The sequence below is a fragment of the Cryptomeria japonica genome, chromosome 11, assembly GCF_030272615.1.
Source record: "Cryptomeria japonica chromosome 11, Sugi_1.0, whole genome shotgun sequence".
Lineage (NCBI taxonomy): Eukaryota > Viridiplantae > Streptophyta > Pinopsida > Cupressales > Cupressaceae > Cryptomeria > Cryptomeria japonica.
The window spans coordinates 202621343-202637888 of NC_081415.1; the positions used below are offsets into that span (position 1 = coordinate 202621343).

A 16546-nucleotide genomic window follows, 5' to 3' on the forward strand; every position below is an offset into this window, starting at 1 on the left:
CGCATTTCTATTTTTTGTCTTGGCATACTCAGATCTCTGTTACACTAATCAACTTCAGCTCCCTTAAAAGAATCCAGAGTTTAATTCAATTAGCATTTTACCCTCAAAATTTCTTCATGGGGGTAATAGTTTTATTCACTGCAGATGGAAACCCCGAGCCTTTTTTTCCTTCAATATTATATTCTTGGTTCAATTTTGTGTTCCCGTTTTTTTCTTGTTAACTAGGCCATGATGATATATGGTTTTGTCAACAAATTTTTCATAGTCTATATTCCTTTTCTATATAACTAAAATGTATTCTTTGGCTTCCTCGCAAGACATCTTATCTCTTCTAACAAGGTTCATCCCCAATCAAACGCCTAACCAATAAGAGATATGCATATGCAACATCTCCATGTATATACAGTTGTAGTCTGATGTAGGACTTTGGATTTAATGATTGTACATTACATCTCCGATTTCCATGTTTAAAAAAAAAAAAAAAGTATAAACTATCCCCTGGGAGCCATAATCCTCTTCAAACTGTGTGATGTCCCCAAACAAGACTCCATCAAGTATTGTTAATATTGAGAAAGCTCCTTGTATTATCTTTATAATAAGTTCATGCAATTGAAACCAAATAGTTTGATGACGATGTATTGAGAATAATCAAGATTATTAAATGGTGAATGTGAAGCAGTTTGATAGAACAAGAAAGAGATCTTTACTCTTTGGCCAAAAATGAAACATATATGCTACACTCTAAGTATGACAAACTCCCTTCGCAAACAAGTGCCGCTCGTGAAATGCTAGATTCATTTATAAAGGATATTTACCAAGTGTTACATGGACCGATCTTCTTAAGGAGAGAAAAAAAGATTTAATTAATGAAGAAATATAAGTTAACATTACAAATCATAGAAAGCAAGCCATATGAGGAATAGCGATATCTTCTAAGGGACCCTGATCCATCATACAAAAGATACACTACACATACTGTTTTAAGGGGGCCAATTCCTTTGACCATAGTCTGCGATAATTTCTTAAGAGATTCTATAAAGAAGTGGCCCAACTCATCAAGATAAACACATGATGAATGCTATCATAGTAGTGATATTACGTGAGGACAAATACAATAAATAGCAGCAGATTGTTTATATCAAACAAACAGTGATTAAGAGACTTGGTATCGGTGTATGAACAACCAGCGATCATATAAGCTTATCAATCATATATGAAGACAAAACAATGATACAAGTGATTATGCCTCGCTTGGAATCGATCAAGAAATTTGACCAATGCACAAGAAGGATCCATAAGGGCAAGAAAACTAATGGAATTATAATGATTAGTCTAATATGGTGTAATCTGTACATATGAACCATAATTAAGCAGAATGAATAAGGAAATGAGTGATTGTTATATTATCAGCTAGTCCGATTGAGGGAAGTGATCAAACTAATATCCATTACTGGCCATGAGATTATTGCAGTCAACATCAATGTGGAATAAGTCTATTTGATTGACTATAGTAATATCATTAATGGACATATCTTATCCCAAATAATCAATATAAACTAATATATTCCAACGTGATTACATCTACAGACAGTGATGAAATAGAGACTATTGTGTGGCTAGCGATTCATTAACAAACAATCATTATTAAACCGAGGGGATGTGATCGGCTTATGGAGAGACATGATTAGGAAGAGATATGTCTCTTCAATCACCAAGCGATGCAACCATTTCATCGTGCAAGATACATAAGGGAAGTAATAAAGAAAATGGAAGAGGATCAGGGGAGGATATCAATAAAGCCATCTGAGACAGTAATCAATAACTAAAGGCGGAAGATAAAAGGTTTGATTATATCAAATGTAGCGATCAGAAAAAGGATCAGATTGATCAATAGTTGATCATTTACATACATTCAAAAGGAAGAGAATTACATTATGTAGCAATTAATACCTTTGAAATGCAGCAATTATATTTTGAAAGCTATTTAAAGATTTTACAAATAGTTGTGCATCTTGGGCAGCGACCTCCAAGAAAGGATATCATCATTAGATGTTTCTATTCATTCTTTTAACAGGATATATGATAAGATTGTGATGGGTATGACTGGGTTATGTGCAATGAGAGATTTCTGAGTATATGGCAACCAATATATAATATAGGAGGAGATAGTGAAGAATTTTATGAAAGACCTATGAGGAGATTGTAAGAGTTCTAGAGCAGTTTGTAAGGAGAAGGTAATCAGTTTATTGGAGGTTTATGATCAGCATAAGTCAGGAAAAGTTATCAAGGTAAGTTCCATCTTCTAAAATTATCTTAGCAATATGATTTAAATATTATAGTAAAATGTCTTTAGAATGAAATTAAATTATACTTATAAATGTATTACAATTCTCATTTTAAGTTAGAATTGTTGTTTCAGGACCAAATTAAGGTAAATCCCAAAAGGGGACATTAGAAACTGTCATTATAAATTTGCAAAAATATTTGATGTCTATATTGCACACATTCTTGAAAATGCTGCCAATAGTGATAAACAGTTCAAAAACCTTCAACAATGAATTATCGGGTCATGAGAAGCCTGGAGGCATTTAATTTAGACCAGCACCCATGATCTGCAAAAGTTTGGATAAATATAGCAAATGCATGAAACTTTTAATATGAATATTAAGTTAGTTATTCCCAAGAAATTGTTGTTTTCATAATAACTACTTGGATTAACTACATGTTTGTAATCTCTTATCCTGCTGTCAACTTTTGAAAGCCACTTGTGCATTGTAGTTACAAATTGGCCACCTCTGCCCTACATAAAATATTAAATACATATTTATCATCCAGTAATGGCTATTTCCCAGTGGGTGATAAATCAAAAGTAGATCAATAACTTTGACATAAATGTTTCAAGTTTAAGAGTCATTTCATCAAATAAGACCAGCTCCTCTATCTCATTAATTGAGGGTAGAAAAGCATAATTGCAGAAATCTTTAAACCATAGTAATTTAGTATGATTAAATCACCACTTGGACCTGATGCCTTTCCTTGCTGAAAAAATTGCATTTTTTTTGCAGTTAATTGGTTGAAGTGATTTTTGACATTTATTGGACCACAAAATAAAAAAATTTCAAAATTAGGGTTTCTGGATTTTCTCATTTCTGCAGCAATTCTTTCCACATTTTTTCCAATCAATCAAAAAAAATCTTTATCTTTTGGTTTGCTGGGTTATTCAGATACCCAAGCAAGATCTGTAACACAAGAAAAAAATAAAATGCATTTACTTGTTGTGGCACATTTCACGTTAGAAAAAGCTTAACTACATTGAGGAAGACTGTAATTTACTTTATGAAGAAAGAAAGAAAAACATGAGCATAACATTTGAGTAAGAATACCAAAACCCTTATCTGAAATCTATGATCTAATATAAATCATATTTCAAATGCACTAGCAATTACACCATGATATGGTCAATAATGTCTGAAACTTATGATCTATGATACAAATTATATTTTAAGTTGACTACCACAATATAAAAATATCAACTAGTCCTGCAAATTATCAAATCCAATTCAGTATAAAAATCTCACCCTGAAAGTGATATCATTGGACAGGAAGCAGAAGCATTTTGTTCCAAAAATTCACAAGCACTGATTACAACAGGTTCTGTGAATCGTACCTGAAATAGAGATGATAAATTACAAATATTATTTTGTCCTGCTGGATATTCCAACCATATTCCAAAATTGTACCAGATAATATAATTGAAAAACAAGGAAATATCTTGACTAAGATCCAATTGCACATAAGAACTACAATGTCAAATTTCTTTAGGAAGATTTGATTTTGTGGTGCTGGTTAATGCTCAGGTCCCAACCCTACAATATGTTTCTTACATTTGTATGGATTACTACCCCAGCCACTAGGGTGGTAACTCGCTGAGCTTCCTGAGCTTAATCCATGTCCGTCACCTCTAGAGAATGCATAAGCAATTATCACATCTGACATTGATGCAATCATGCCAACCCATGGAAATTTCCAATCACAAGCGAGAATAGGGTGGCTTGTCATTCCCACCTGCAAATGGTAAATCCTATGCAATCACCTCTGCATACCATGTAAAATATTTGCTTTACCAGAATGGACATTGGCTCCAGGAAGCAAAAGCAATGCAAAAGGAACATAAAACAAGAGAAAACATTTTCTCAGAATAATCTGTAATATGGTAGAGTTTGAATAATCATGGCATAGCGATTTTAAGCATTTTAAGGTAACATGTTAACTACTAAAAGTTTATTTATATTTGTTCATTTCTGGATATTACTGGATCAACTCTAATGAAATACCAAGCTTGGTTTTTGCTTCATCTCTTTTACTTTAAACATTGGTTGTCACAAATCTCACAGAATACTTACATGATATGTTCATGGTAAATCAATTAACACAAATACATGTTCATAAAATGCTATACTCATTTTACAACCATTTGTGGTTGTATCACAAGCAATTAATTGTCCCTCTATAGGCCCAAGACTATTGTTCAGTTTGAGTAAATAAGCCTCCTGGTGTGTGAGAAAGAATAAGTAAAACTGTTTTGTTTGGTACATCCTCCTGTGTATTACAGAATATTGAAAACAAATAGCCTAAAAAAATAACCCATCAAGTTAGAGGAAACTTCCCTCAGTGCCATAACATCTAGCTTCCATAAAAATGCTCAGAAGTTGTTAGCAATCCATTGAAAATATTTTGACAAATTTGTCAATTGGTTCATTACTGTCTGTGGGATAACTTACACAGTTTTTCTCTCCATTCCATATGTATTGTGTTTGATCCTTGTTCTTCTGGATCATAAATTTATATTGTATAGTTCTTGCTATATAGGAGATGCCAAATTTGCTTTACAAAATACTTTCCTTGCTCTAATGATCCAAGCAAATACAAATTCTTCAATCTCAGAGGTTCCATGCTAGACTCTCCTAATTCATGTAAACCCAAGTACTTATGAGACACATCAAGCAACGCCAGACTAATAGACTCTTTGACAGGTGATTGGCAACGAGAATGCCATTTGAATGGATATACAAAGAACAAGAAGCTTGGCAACCATGCCATTATTCACTTTGCCACCACTTTCATATTCTTGCAATTGACTCTATGTACAAGATATGAACTCAAAGAGAGTATTTGAGCAAGTAGTGGACATAACAAAATACAAGGGAGAAAAAAGGAAATCATATTAACATCCATAAGTACCAAAACTGTCATGCCCCCTCCCTTTTGAAGTTAGCTTCCAGCGCCCTCCTAAACAAGGGTGTTTCTTCGCACCACTAAAATAATAAATGAATATTTAAAGGTAAAATATAAATAATATAATAATAAATTATAAAAATAAAATAAAGTTATGAGTTTCAAATTTTAAAATGTAGCACCCAATTTAGGGCCTTGGGACCTACTATGCATTCAAGTATAAATTCAGATCTGTGCACCATTCAGAGATATGCAATTTGGAATTATTGAAACCGAATTTTCTCGTCAGTTTTCAAGCCACCTAGCTGAAGAGGACAAAATCCCTTGGAGGCAAGTACTGAGCTCCCACTTTGCTATGCAATCCTACAGCAGGGATTGCAACTGTGCTGATTTGAAATACAGTTGGTGAGCCATAACAGAGGACTGAATTGTTGGAACTGATACCAATCTGCAGAGGCAACACAACTTCCTTCCATTATATACCAGTCTGTAGTTGAGGTAGCCAAGCATGACTGTTCCAGAACTGCACATAATCCAGAAATCTGGAGAGGAAAGAGATAAACCCAAAATTCGGCCAGAAAGGCAGATCACAGCATCTCAGATGCAGCATCAATTGACAGCCACCAGATCTAGATATCTGCAGAGATCAGCAAATAGAGAGAGCTGTAGCAGGCATCTGTGAGCCCTGAATACCTACAGCAACTTTTAGGGGTTGGACAATGAAGGGAGTGTGGTTTCAGGCCAGATCTCACCATACAGAAGAAAGTCATAGTAGTGCAATAAGGCTTAGATACAATTTGCTGCACAGAAGATTCCAACATTAGGGCATCAGTGTGCTGCCATCCAAGGGTTCCATGCCTCAGATCACATCACAGGGTAGATTTTAGGAGATAAGATTCAAGTAATAAAGGCGAAATGAACACATTTGCACACACATGGGTAATCAAAGACTAGGTACCTTAATCCGCTTCGGGATTCTTCTTCCACCATGACTATGCTTTCTAGTCTCTTGATAGGTTGAGTTGAATTTTCCGAAGGTTCTGAGTGTGGATTGAGTCTTTGTCTTTGAAATGTTCGGGAACATTTATTCGAGGTGTTCCTAGATGTTGTGACGTTTTCACACATCGCCCATTGCAAATGGGGACCCCTGCTTTTTTCTACTTTCTAGGATAGTTGTAGAGTGTTTTGCTATTAGCCTTTCATTTGGAAGAAGTTTAGTATCTCGAGTGGCTAAGATGTAATCAAGACAAGTCTCTCTCTCTACGATGAAGTGACGTACAACACTTCCTTTGCCCTCCAAAGCTTCTGACTTGCCTCTCCCAGCACTACCAATGGGTGCACAAGCCCAATCACTTCCCTTTCATCTCCCCTTTCATTTTCATTTCCCCTCACTTATTCATCTTTCCTTCTTACCTTTCCATTCCAACATTCACTCCCATCTCCTTTCTATCCCTTCCACTTCACCCCATATCCTTTACCTTCTATACATCTTTCTTCCATCCTCTATCTTTCACCCCTTATCCCTCCATCTTCCTTCACCTTCCTTCCTCTATCGTCTCCCTTCCTTAATCACTTCCTAACCATAGCATACACCTTCCCCAATTTCCTAACTTTCCTTCCCTAAACCTCTCCTCCCATTCATCCTACCTTCCTTTAACCTTCATCCCCACCTTCATCTCCTTTACTACCATTTCATACTTTCCTTACCACTCATCTCACACCCTTTACCCCCCTTTATTACCCTTCCTAGCCTACCCATCCACTATCTACACTCCTTTACCAACCTACCTCCTACCTCCTACCCCTATCCTAACCCACCACCAACCCCTTGCTATCCCCTTATAACTCCCCATGTCTCGGCACCTGCCTTATCACCTTTCCCCTAACTTCCTTTCTCTACCTCCTACCCCACCGTAGCACCTACTGATGAATAATGATGAACAAATAACACCCTAACTGGTACTGAGAGGGGGGGGGGAATCAGTACAAAAAAAATCTTTCTCCACACTTTATCATATTAAAACAATGCTGACCGGTTGTCTTCACCACTAAACTTAACCATGGATATACCGGTTAAACACAGATACTTCAGACAGCATTTAACAGATCCTAAATCTTGATGACTACTTCCTGATATAATCAAGCATGAGTTGTATCAACAATACCACAATCATTTAGCACTGCATGCACATTCAACTTTAATCAAAAACTACTCAATCATCACATGAAAACTCACAACCCATAACACACAAATTTTTCACGTGGAAACCCAAATGGGAAAAGCCACAGTGGGGATGAATACCCACAAGCTTGTTTTGAACTCTTTTGAAGTCCGCTCTGTTAGGAGCCTAGTCCGGTTAAAGACTTTACAATAAGGTTCTATTAGGAACCGATCTTGTTAGGGATCACCCAGTTAAGGGGTGGCTATAAACCCTGTTAAAGGTTACCTCGCTAGAGGATGTAAAGAACTCAATGAACTTGAGTCACCTGTTTAGAAGATTTGCAACAAGCCTGTTAAAGCTACCCGGTCAAGGGATTTTCCTTCTATTGAAATGGTTAGAAGTCAACAAGTAAAGCTTTGATCTGATAGCAGCACTACTTGCTAAGGCAGATCGTTTTCAGCTCCTCTCCTTTGCAATCACACTCTGCAAATTCCACACTCTAGTTTGGCAAGTATCTCAACACACAAACACATCATTTGCCAACACAAACAATAACAAACATCATCGACCTTATAGACAATAATTAGGTCGGTAGCATAAACCCTAAACCCTAAACATTTTAGGTTTACAATTACAAGCGGTCAAATCCTGACCGTTAGATCCATTGCGTAGAATGAAGCGATCTAAAACAGATCTCAAGTCATTTTGCATCGTCCAATCTTCACCGCATCTGGAAATCAATAACCCATCACTCACACTTCATACACCGCTCAGAACATCGCGCATTCCCGAGGTAGACATTCAATGCATTCGATCTTCACGCACAAGATCCTCAAAGAAATCCTTCACATGCACATAACTGACATGGCACCACGATCTCATCCTTATCTCTTAACTAACTCATCACAGAATGTCATCGGTTGCACCGCATAAGCCAAACCGGAAACCCTAGAGCCAAACAGAGACAACCAACCAGTAGTCACACTTAGTGAACCCCACCATCAGTCCACTCCATCCTGGTTGACTATAGCCCGCTTCCAGTCTTCATACCAGTTCATACCGGTTCACCTATTGACATCAATGACAACATATATTATCATCGCTTCATCATATGCCAACACCTACCTTACCCCTTGTGTCCCTTTATAACCTCGTCGCTTCTCCTTACCGCACCCCCCTAATTTCTTCCTTCCCATGGCACCCCTTTCCAAACTCATTACCTTAAAACCCTCCATAACAATGCCATGTATTACTTGGGTCTCACGAAAACATTAGAGTGGAGAGCTAAAATTTTTAAAAGGGCATTATTTAAATGCACCATCGGCTCTTCCTTTGACCATCCAAATCAGCAAATTAAAGATGAGAATGCTTTCCTTTGCCATCTCAGATCACCGAACTAAGCATGGGATATTTCTTCCGACTATCAAAGGATACGACTTAAACCAAACACTACCGATGCTTGGTCAAATCAGAGATTAAAGCTTATACTTGCAATAGTTGAGCATGAACAATTCACCTTTGGTGTCTACACTACTATATGACCGAACCTTCTTAAGCTAGGGACATTTCGTCCCTAAGCCAAGGACATTTCGTCCTTTGGCTAGGGACACTATTACTAAGGCAAGACATCCCGTCCTTTGACCAAGTACACCAGTGACTTGAGATTCTAAAGCCTCTCCTGGCAAAGGTAGAAGGCCTTGAGGCATATAGTTTAATGTGTGCGAATGTGAGGCAATTTATTTAGTAGACATAGTGAACAAGAAATGATGCCACTTAGTTCAAAGGTGTGTAGGCTCCGCATTTAACTTGATGAACTCGATTTGATTTAGACAATACGTGAAGATATTTATGGATGGTGCCTCTTCATAACTAAACCTTGCCATGATGCAAGCTAGAAGACCCAAATTTAAAATATGAATTTCAAAATCCAAAGTTGACCTTAGGAATTAATTGCAAGGTATATAGGTTGTTGGGCTTCATGAATTAATTGCTAAACATTTAATCTGGGTAACAAGGCACCTTTGTGAGAAGATGTGATCCTTCTCTAAGCATCTGTATTAATTGTTTGATCATTTCATTTGAAATCTGATCCATTATTGGGGGCGAATTCACAGGGAGCGTTCTCTGTCAGAACAAGAATAGAATCAATAAGAGGGGATATGCATTTGGGAGATTTTGTTTAAGCGAGGATAGAATACTTAGTATTTTATTCTATGTTGCATAGTGTGTAAAAACACCATCAACAATACGTCAACCATCCAATATGGGGTGGCCTGCCTAATGGGGGAGCTTGTCTCTACCCTCCCAATTCGTGTCACCTTATTCACCCACCTATGATGTCCTATGAAGAAGCTTTCCTTTCATTTGTCAGACGAACCCTAGAAGTCCAATGAAGAAATTTCAAGTTGACATATCATTGTTGAGATCAATTCTTATTGGTTGGATAAATTGTTTCTAGATCTTGAGGATATAAGGGTGAAGCAACTACTAAATGTGCTCCTTAACACCAAAAGCAACATGTTAATTTTGTGATTCTTCTACATCACACCTTCTTCTTTTGCTTGGGTATTTTTTTTCTTCTTCCCATGCTTCCTTGTCAGATAATGCCTATATATTGTGTACTTGGCTTCTTTTCCCACATACATGTCTCGACTTCCATTTCACCTTGCACTTGAAGCACAAATCTTTCTTTTGAAACTCTTCATGCTTACAAACATGTCCATGCTCCCATTTTTCATTGCATTTGAAACATAAATTTTACCTTCAAAGTTTTTCACAATCATCTCTAGGAGGAAATGTTCTTTTATGCCTATCTTTCTCATAGAAGGGTTTATCTTTTGATGATGTGACTTCCAACCATGATGCCTTTTGAATTGCATCTTCAAGCGTTGTAGGATCAATAACTCTTACCAAACACCGGATTGACTCCTTTAACCCTTCTACAAATAAGTATGTGAGTCTACTTTGTGAAACCTTTGGTACCATGACTGAAAGTTTTTGGAATTCAATGGCATACTCTTCTACGGTTCCATGTTGTTGCAGCCGTGTTAGTTCTTTAAAGTACCATTCGAGGTGTTTTTGTTCAAATCTTTTGAAAAGCCTTTGAGTGAATTCATCGTAGATAGTTACATGTTGGTTACCTTGGTAATAAGACCATGATGCCACCAATCATGGGCAGTTCCTTCCAAATGTAGAATGGCAAATTTAATAGTGTCCTCCTCTGTCATGGGACTAAGGGAGAGATAGGTGTCTCTTTTGGACCCATGAATGCATTGTGACTTTTCGGATCCATCAAAGTTGGGAAGGGTCATTTTACTTAGCCTTTGTCTTAAATATTTCTTGGGTTGTCCTCTTTCCCTACTAGGGGCATTTCGTGTCTTAACATCACAATAATCCCTCAAGGAAACATTTCTCCTAACTCCAAGATCTAGTCTTGAGTATGCTTTAGCAATTTCATCAAAATTGTTAATGGGTGGATTATTTGTTTCTTCCTCCATCATGTATTCTTCCCTAGGTATGAAGGAATGTCTTATTAGCCCAGGGGTTGATCCCCTTGGTGTTATGTTGTTATTTTATGAATGGTTAGAGTTGACATCGCTCCTATTAGTTTGGTTGGGTCACATATTACTGAAAGTGTTGTTCATATTTTGGAGGGTTTGAAGAAGTAGTTGCATTGTTTTCTCATTTTGCTCCATGATATGTTGTTATTTTATGAATGGTTAGAGTTGACATCGCTCCTATTAGTTTGGTTGGGTCACATATTACTGAAAGTGTTGTTCATATTTTGGAGGGTTTGAAGAAGTAGTTGCATTGTTTTCTCATTTTGCTCCATGAGGGCTTGAGTTGTTTGTTTGTTGTACTCTATGAAGGCACTCAATTTATTCACCAATTGTTCACCCATTTTATTATTTTAAATAAAGTTGTTATTTGTTGCAAGTTTCCTCTTTTCTCTCTCTAATGCCCCTATTGTTGTTTGGCTTGCTTGCATAAACTTTTCCTCTTGATCCTCGAGTTGGCAAGATCAAGGCTCTGATACCAATTGTAATGTCCCCTTTTGGGATTGCCCTAAATCTTGCCCACAAATCACAAGTTCCATTAAAATAAGAAACATAATATAGTTAGAGTTATAACTTTACCAATTAAAATGTTTTAAGCCAGATAAATCATGATTTAGGTCCTGCAACCATGTTAGACATTATTGGAAATATTATTTGTAAGACCAATCATTTCTACAAGGGTTAGGATTCAAACATATATATATTAATAATCATCTTTATCCATTTGGACAAACCATGTAGCATCTATAGCTCAATTTTAGGATTCAACCATAATAAGGGTTGAATGAGGGGAGCACGATAGGATGCCCAAAGCGTCCCTCACAGTAAGCCCAAGGGCAGATACAACACCTCCTTGGCCCACATGTGACAGGGACCTCAACCATCCAACATGGGCTGGCCTATCTAGTGGGAAAGCTTGTCTCTGCTCTCCCAATTCGTGTCACCTTATTCACCCGCCTATAATTGTGACTTCTCCAACAATCAACCATTGTCGAGGTAGGAGAGGAAACCACACTAGAGCACTCGGAAATCCTCCCATCTAATCCCAAGGGCAGAATGCAATCCCCCTTGGCGCACATGTCACAGGCACATCAGCCATCCGTCATGGAGTGGTCTAATTAGAAGGGGATATCGTATCTGCTCCCCCTCCTTATATTTCCTTACTCACCCTCAAATGATTACATGTTGGGGATTAAGTAATTTAATGACTAAGGAATAGCATTTCATAATATTGCCTTTAAAAAAATATATGAAGTTAAATATTAAGTATATTATCCAATTGCATACCACAATACTTGTAGAATACAAGCTTATTTGCAGGTTATTTACTTCCAATCTATTGTTACAATGAAAAGACACTTAAATAATCCCTTCAAATTACACACAGAGATCTGGTTTGCCATAATTCCAATTCTTCTACTACACTAGTTTCAGGTTGCAGAGTTTATTGTTTTTGACATTCAATAATGGTTATAACAATGACATTCAATGTATAAGGTGAACAAAAATTTAATCATGCATTGAAAAATCAGAAATCATGAATTTTCCTTTTCACTGCGACAATGATGAGGCCCAGAAATATTCATGAACAGAGATATCGTTATAAGAGATTATCAATGTGTAGCGTTCAAAAGGAGCTAACATTAATATATACAATGCTCAGTAGAGAGGGAGATCACTCACAAAATAAGTCTATGAACAGTTGCATACTCCATTGTTTAACAATGATTGGATAGATACAACTCTCACCCTTATTCTTTCAGCTTCCATTGTGTTCTGATATCATTCAGCAATATCACTTGTTTATCTCTTGCGCATTCCACGCCATGATGCCCAATTGCAATATTCAATTCAGCAAAAGGTGCCTGACTCTCCACGAGTCGATGTAGTTCCGTCTTCTAACACACAAACCAGAAATGAGTATGTTGCTGCAGCAGCCCACACCAGGATGAAGCAAAAGCAGCTTCCCAATATTATATGCCAATATTGAATTTAGCAACAGATGTTGGAAGGAAGTTCGCCATAAATATTAAATCAAAATAATTTCAATTACTTCTACTACTGTTCTATTCTCCACGCCCACAGATTCCCATTAACAAATTAACTATACCCTTCGTATATTTGATTGCCGATCTTTTATTTCTCCGTGCCACCAATGTATAGTTGGGAGTGTTTATATTGCCCTCTAACTTGTATCGTCCTTCTTATTAATACTTGTGATAGTAATAAAGTAACATTTTCACCATACATTAGAAATATTGGAATCAGGCCACACTATAAAATACACACCCATAACAAGATCGCCACCAAACACTATAATATTATTCACCAAAATACTAAGAAAGCTTCGATTTATTAGTTATATCAAACTCACCTTCATGATCCATGGCCAGGTATCAACACTCCTTATGACAAATGTAAACTATTCAATTGTATTGACATAACAAACTCAATAAAGCTCACACCAAGACTTAGGAGTAAATTGAGACTCAAACTATCTTATGTCATTATAATTTTCAAAAAAAAAATCCTTATTTCCCCAAAGCAGATAAATACCTTAGACTTACAAATTCCTTTATTTTTGCAAATTTGTCTTCCGATGAAGACTTCACAAATTTGGCTCAGTTGTGAGCTCCGTCGCGAATCCACTCCCAAGAAGAGCTAGGTTTTCCTCCAACCCTTTTGTCAAACTCTTGAAGGTTTTTGTCCTTAAAAAAAATTAATCATTTATCAAATCCACAAGCATGATTCACCACAACCCCAAGAACCTCCTTATAAAGACCTCCAAGAACTTCTAGAAGATTAGGCCAGCTTTATTATTTGTCATGCCAGGAGAACTTTATTTAATAAAGTGACTTATTTTAAAATTTTATTATTTTTGCTTTATTTTATAATTAAATTGATTAACTAAAGTCAGCCTTTAGAGATAAAACTAATTTTTGGACAACTTAACCAATTAATTTAATAATTAAGCCCTTTTATAAAAATTTAAGGACATTACATACAAGCTAAGTTACCAGTTCAGATTCGGGAGCAGGTTCGAAGACACAAACCCAGTTCATGGGTTCAAGCAAAAAAAAAATTGCCTTTTGGGTTTGTGGGTTGGGTTCATTCATATATATATATATTGATATGCAAAAATTTAAAGAAATATACAAAATTACAAATCTAAATACATTTAATAGTATGCTATTTCATCATTTATCAATGCCAAAATGCCAATTCACTTGCCCTTCAAAATGCCAAAATGAAACCAAGAGAGAATAGATGAGCAAATGAAGTTGTTTTAGGTTTCAAATGTAATTTAGCAAGGGGCGGATTAGGGTTTTTTGCTTTAAAAAGGCAAAAAAAAAAAAAAAATAATGTTTTAAAAGTCACTTTGACTTAACCCAGCCGGCAAACCTGGGTTCACCCGAGCTCGCGCCTGGGTTCGCCCTGGTTTGGACAAGGTTCACCACAGGGGCCCTGGGTTTGTGAGGGAACCCAAGGCCCCTAGGGTGAACCCTGTCCGAACCAATCACAAACCCAACGCGAACCAGGAGTCCATGTTAGGGGCTCTACACAAGCAAAACCGATAACTTAGCATAGAAGTAAATCTTATCTAATGCAATTCTTTGTTGAATGCTAACTTCTGCCCTTAATTGCTTATGCAGATTAGATAATGATTGCTGATCTTGTTCCTTGATCCTTCTTGGATGCTGATCTGGTTTATATGCCCCTCAAGGGGGAGTGAACGGTTGTGTCTTTTGTTTGGTCACGACCCTCTTAGAAGTAGCATCTCTTCCTACGTCTTTCGCCCCTTCATTCATTAATTGCTGTTAGTTATCTTAATGAAATCACTCCTTAACACCTGTGCCCCTTTACTAATAACCTGCTGCTGTTTGGGTGTAATCGCACCCCATCAACAATCAACAGCACATGCATTAATATAAACATACCCCTTATTCTTATCACTGTATTGCCCTTAATCTTATCACTGCATAGGTAGTGTTGTATATACTCAAGATATAGGAATCGGTGTATACACTTATGTATATGCATTGACGCAGACTTAGATAGCATTGCTGACTTTTGCTTATGAAGATAATTAATTGCTTAATACTAAGTTAGCGGTTCGGGTTCGGGTACCGGTTCGGGTACGAAGAACCCGATACGCCGGTATGGCAAAATTTTGAAAAGGGGTTTGGGTTCGTTTGGGTTCGTTAGTACAAAAACATGTAAATTATATATATATGCAACCTATAAGCATGAATTAAGATTAGCATGTCACATAGCATCATATAAACAACAAAACCAACATAAACTTGTAATCGTAGCATCATGATCATACCATAACAGCATCATATACATCAAGTCTAATATCAAAATGATAAAATATTCAAGTATCATTGTTTCAACTTTCAACAATTTAAAGTTTGATCATTAAATGGATTCAAACTAAGAACATCCAAGTTTAATTTTTCAAACTGAGGACCTGGATTTTGCCGACAACGCCCCCAACGGGGTCAAGGGGCAGCACCCCTTGCGGGGGTCTAGGGGTAGCGCCCCCAACGGGGTCAAGGGGCAGCGCCCCTTGCAGGGGTCTGGGGGCAGCGCCCCTTGCGGGGTCGAGGGGCAGCGCCCCTCGCAGGGTCCCGGGGCAGCGCCCAGGGCGCGCTCCCTGTCGCGGTACAGGGCGGGGTCGAGGGGCAGCGCCCCCACCGCCAACGCCAAATCACAACCTTCAAACCCACACGGAACTCCATGGCGTGCATCAGTTTTCTGTTTTTTTAAGACGTCTAATTTTCTGCTTTTTAAGGTTATAACTTTCACTTTTTACAAGGCGGAATTGAAAAAAAAATTAAATTTGCATTGTTTTTTGACTTTACGGGCCGCCCAGCCGCCCAGGTTCGACTGGGTCCGCCCAGGTTCGACTGGGTTCGACCCCGGGTTCGACTGGGTTTGACTAGGGTCGAACCCACTCTGGGTTTTTCGAACCCTGGTCGAACCCAGGTCGAACCGGACCCGTACCACGAACCCGGTCGAACCCGGACCCGTACCAGGGGGGCCCAGAGGCGAACCCAGTAACCTAGGCTTAATACATTAATTCCTTGGATCTAAAATCACAGAAAATTGAGAAGTCTTATAAATAAGACAATTTTCTTGGGCATTGGCGTTTTCATTCTCTTTCTAAAAATGGTGTGAGAAGGTATCATGGCAGGGGCATGACAATTTGGGTGCTTAAAATGGAGGGAATAGCTAGAGATTTTAGGAAAAATAATTAATGACTCTTCAAATTCCAAAGAAGCACAACTTGGTTCTTGTTTTTATTCATTTTTTAAAGTAATCTACAGTAAAAAGGCATTGTATGTGATAGAGCAATCTTTTGGAAGCATTTCATGAGGAATTTCAAAAGGCAATTGGAGGGAAAAAGCTTATTTGGGTGCCTCTTTGTGATGCCTCACAAGGGTTCTAATATCTATAAAATGTAGCCTACAATGTTGTTAAAAAGACAGCAATCAACAGCAGCAAGGTTGGAGAAAGAACTTGCAGGTTGCTCTAAAAAGTTGCACAAGAAAGAGTGTAGGAAATCAGCTTGTGAAGAGGAGAGTA

General features: G+C 37.5%; 1 protein-coding gene across 3 annotated transcripts in view; it reads right to left on the bottom strand.

Moving 5' to 3' along the window:
- LOC131041338 (protein virilizer homolog) overlaps positions 1–16546 on the bottom strand; it is a 204525-nt gene that overhangs the window by 178087 nt on the left and 9892 nt on the right. For 2 of the 3 annotated variants that reach the window (XM_057974388.2, XM_057974383.2), the window contains exon 2: positions 3579–3667. In XM_057974388.2, coding sequence (XP_057830371.2) covers positions 3579–3667 — 89 coding nt within the window. Of the gene's footprint in view, positions 1–3578; positions 3668–3884; positions 4096–16546 lie in introns of all 3 variants that reach the window. The other variant, XM_057974393.2, reaches the window with a different exon arrangement.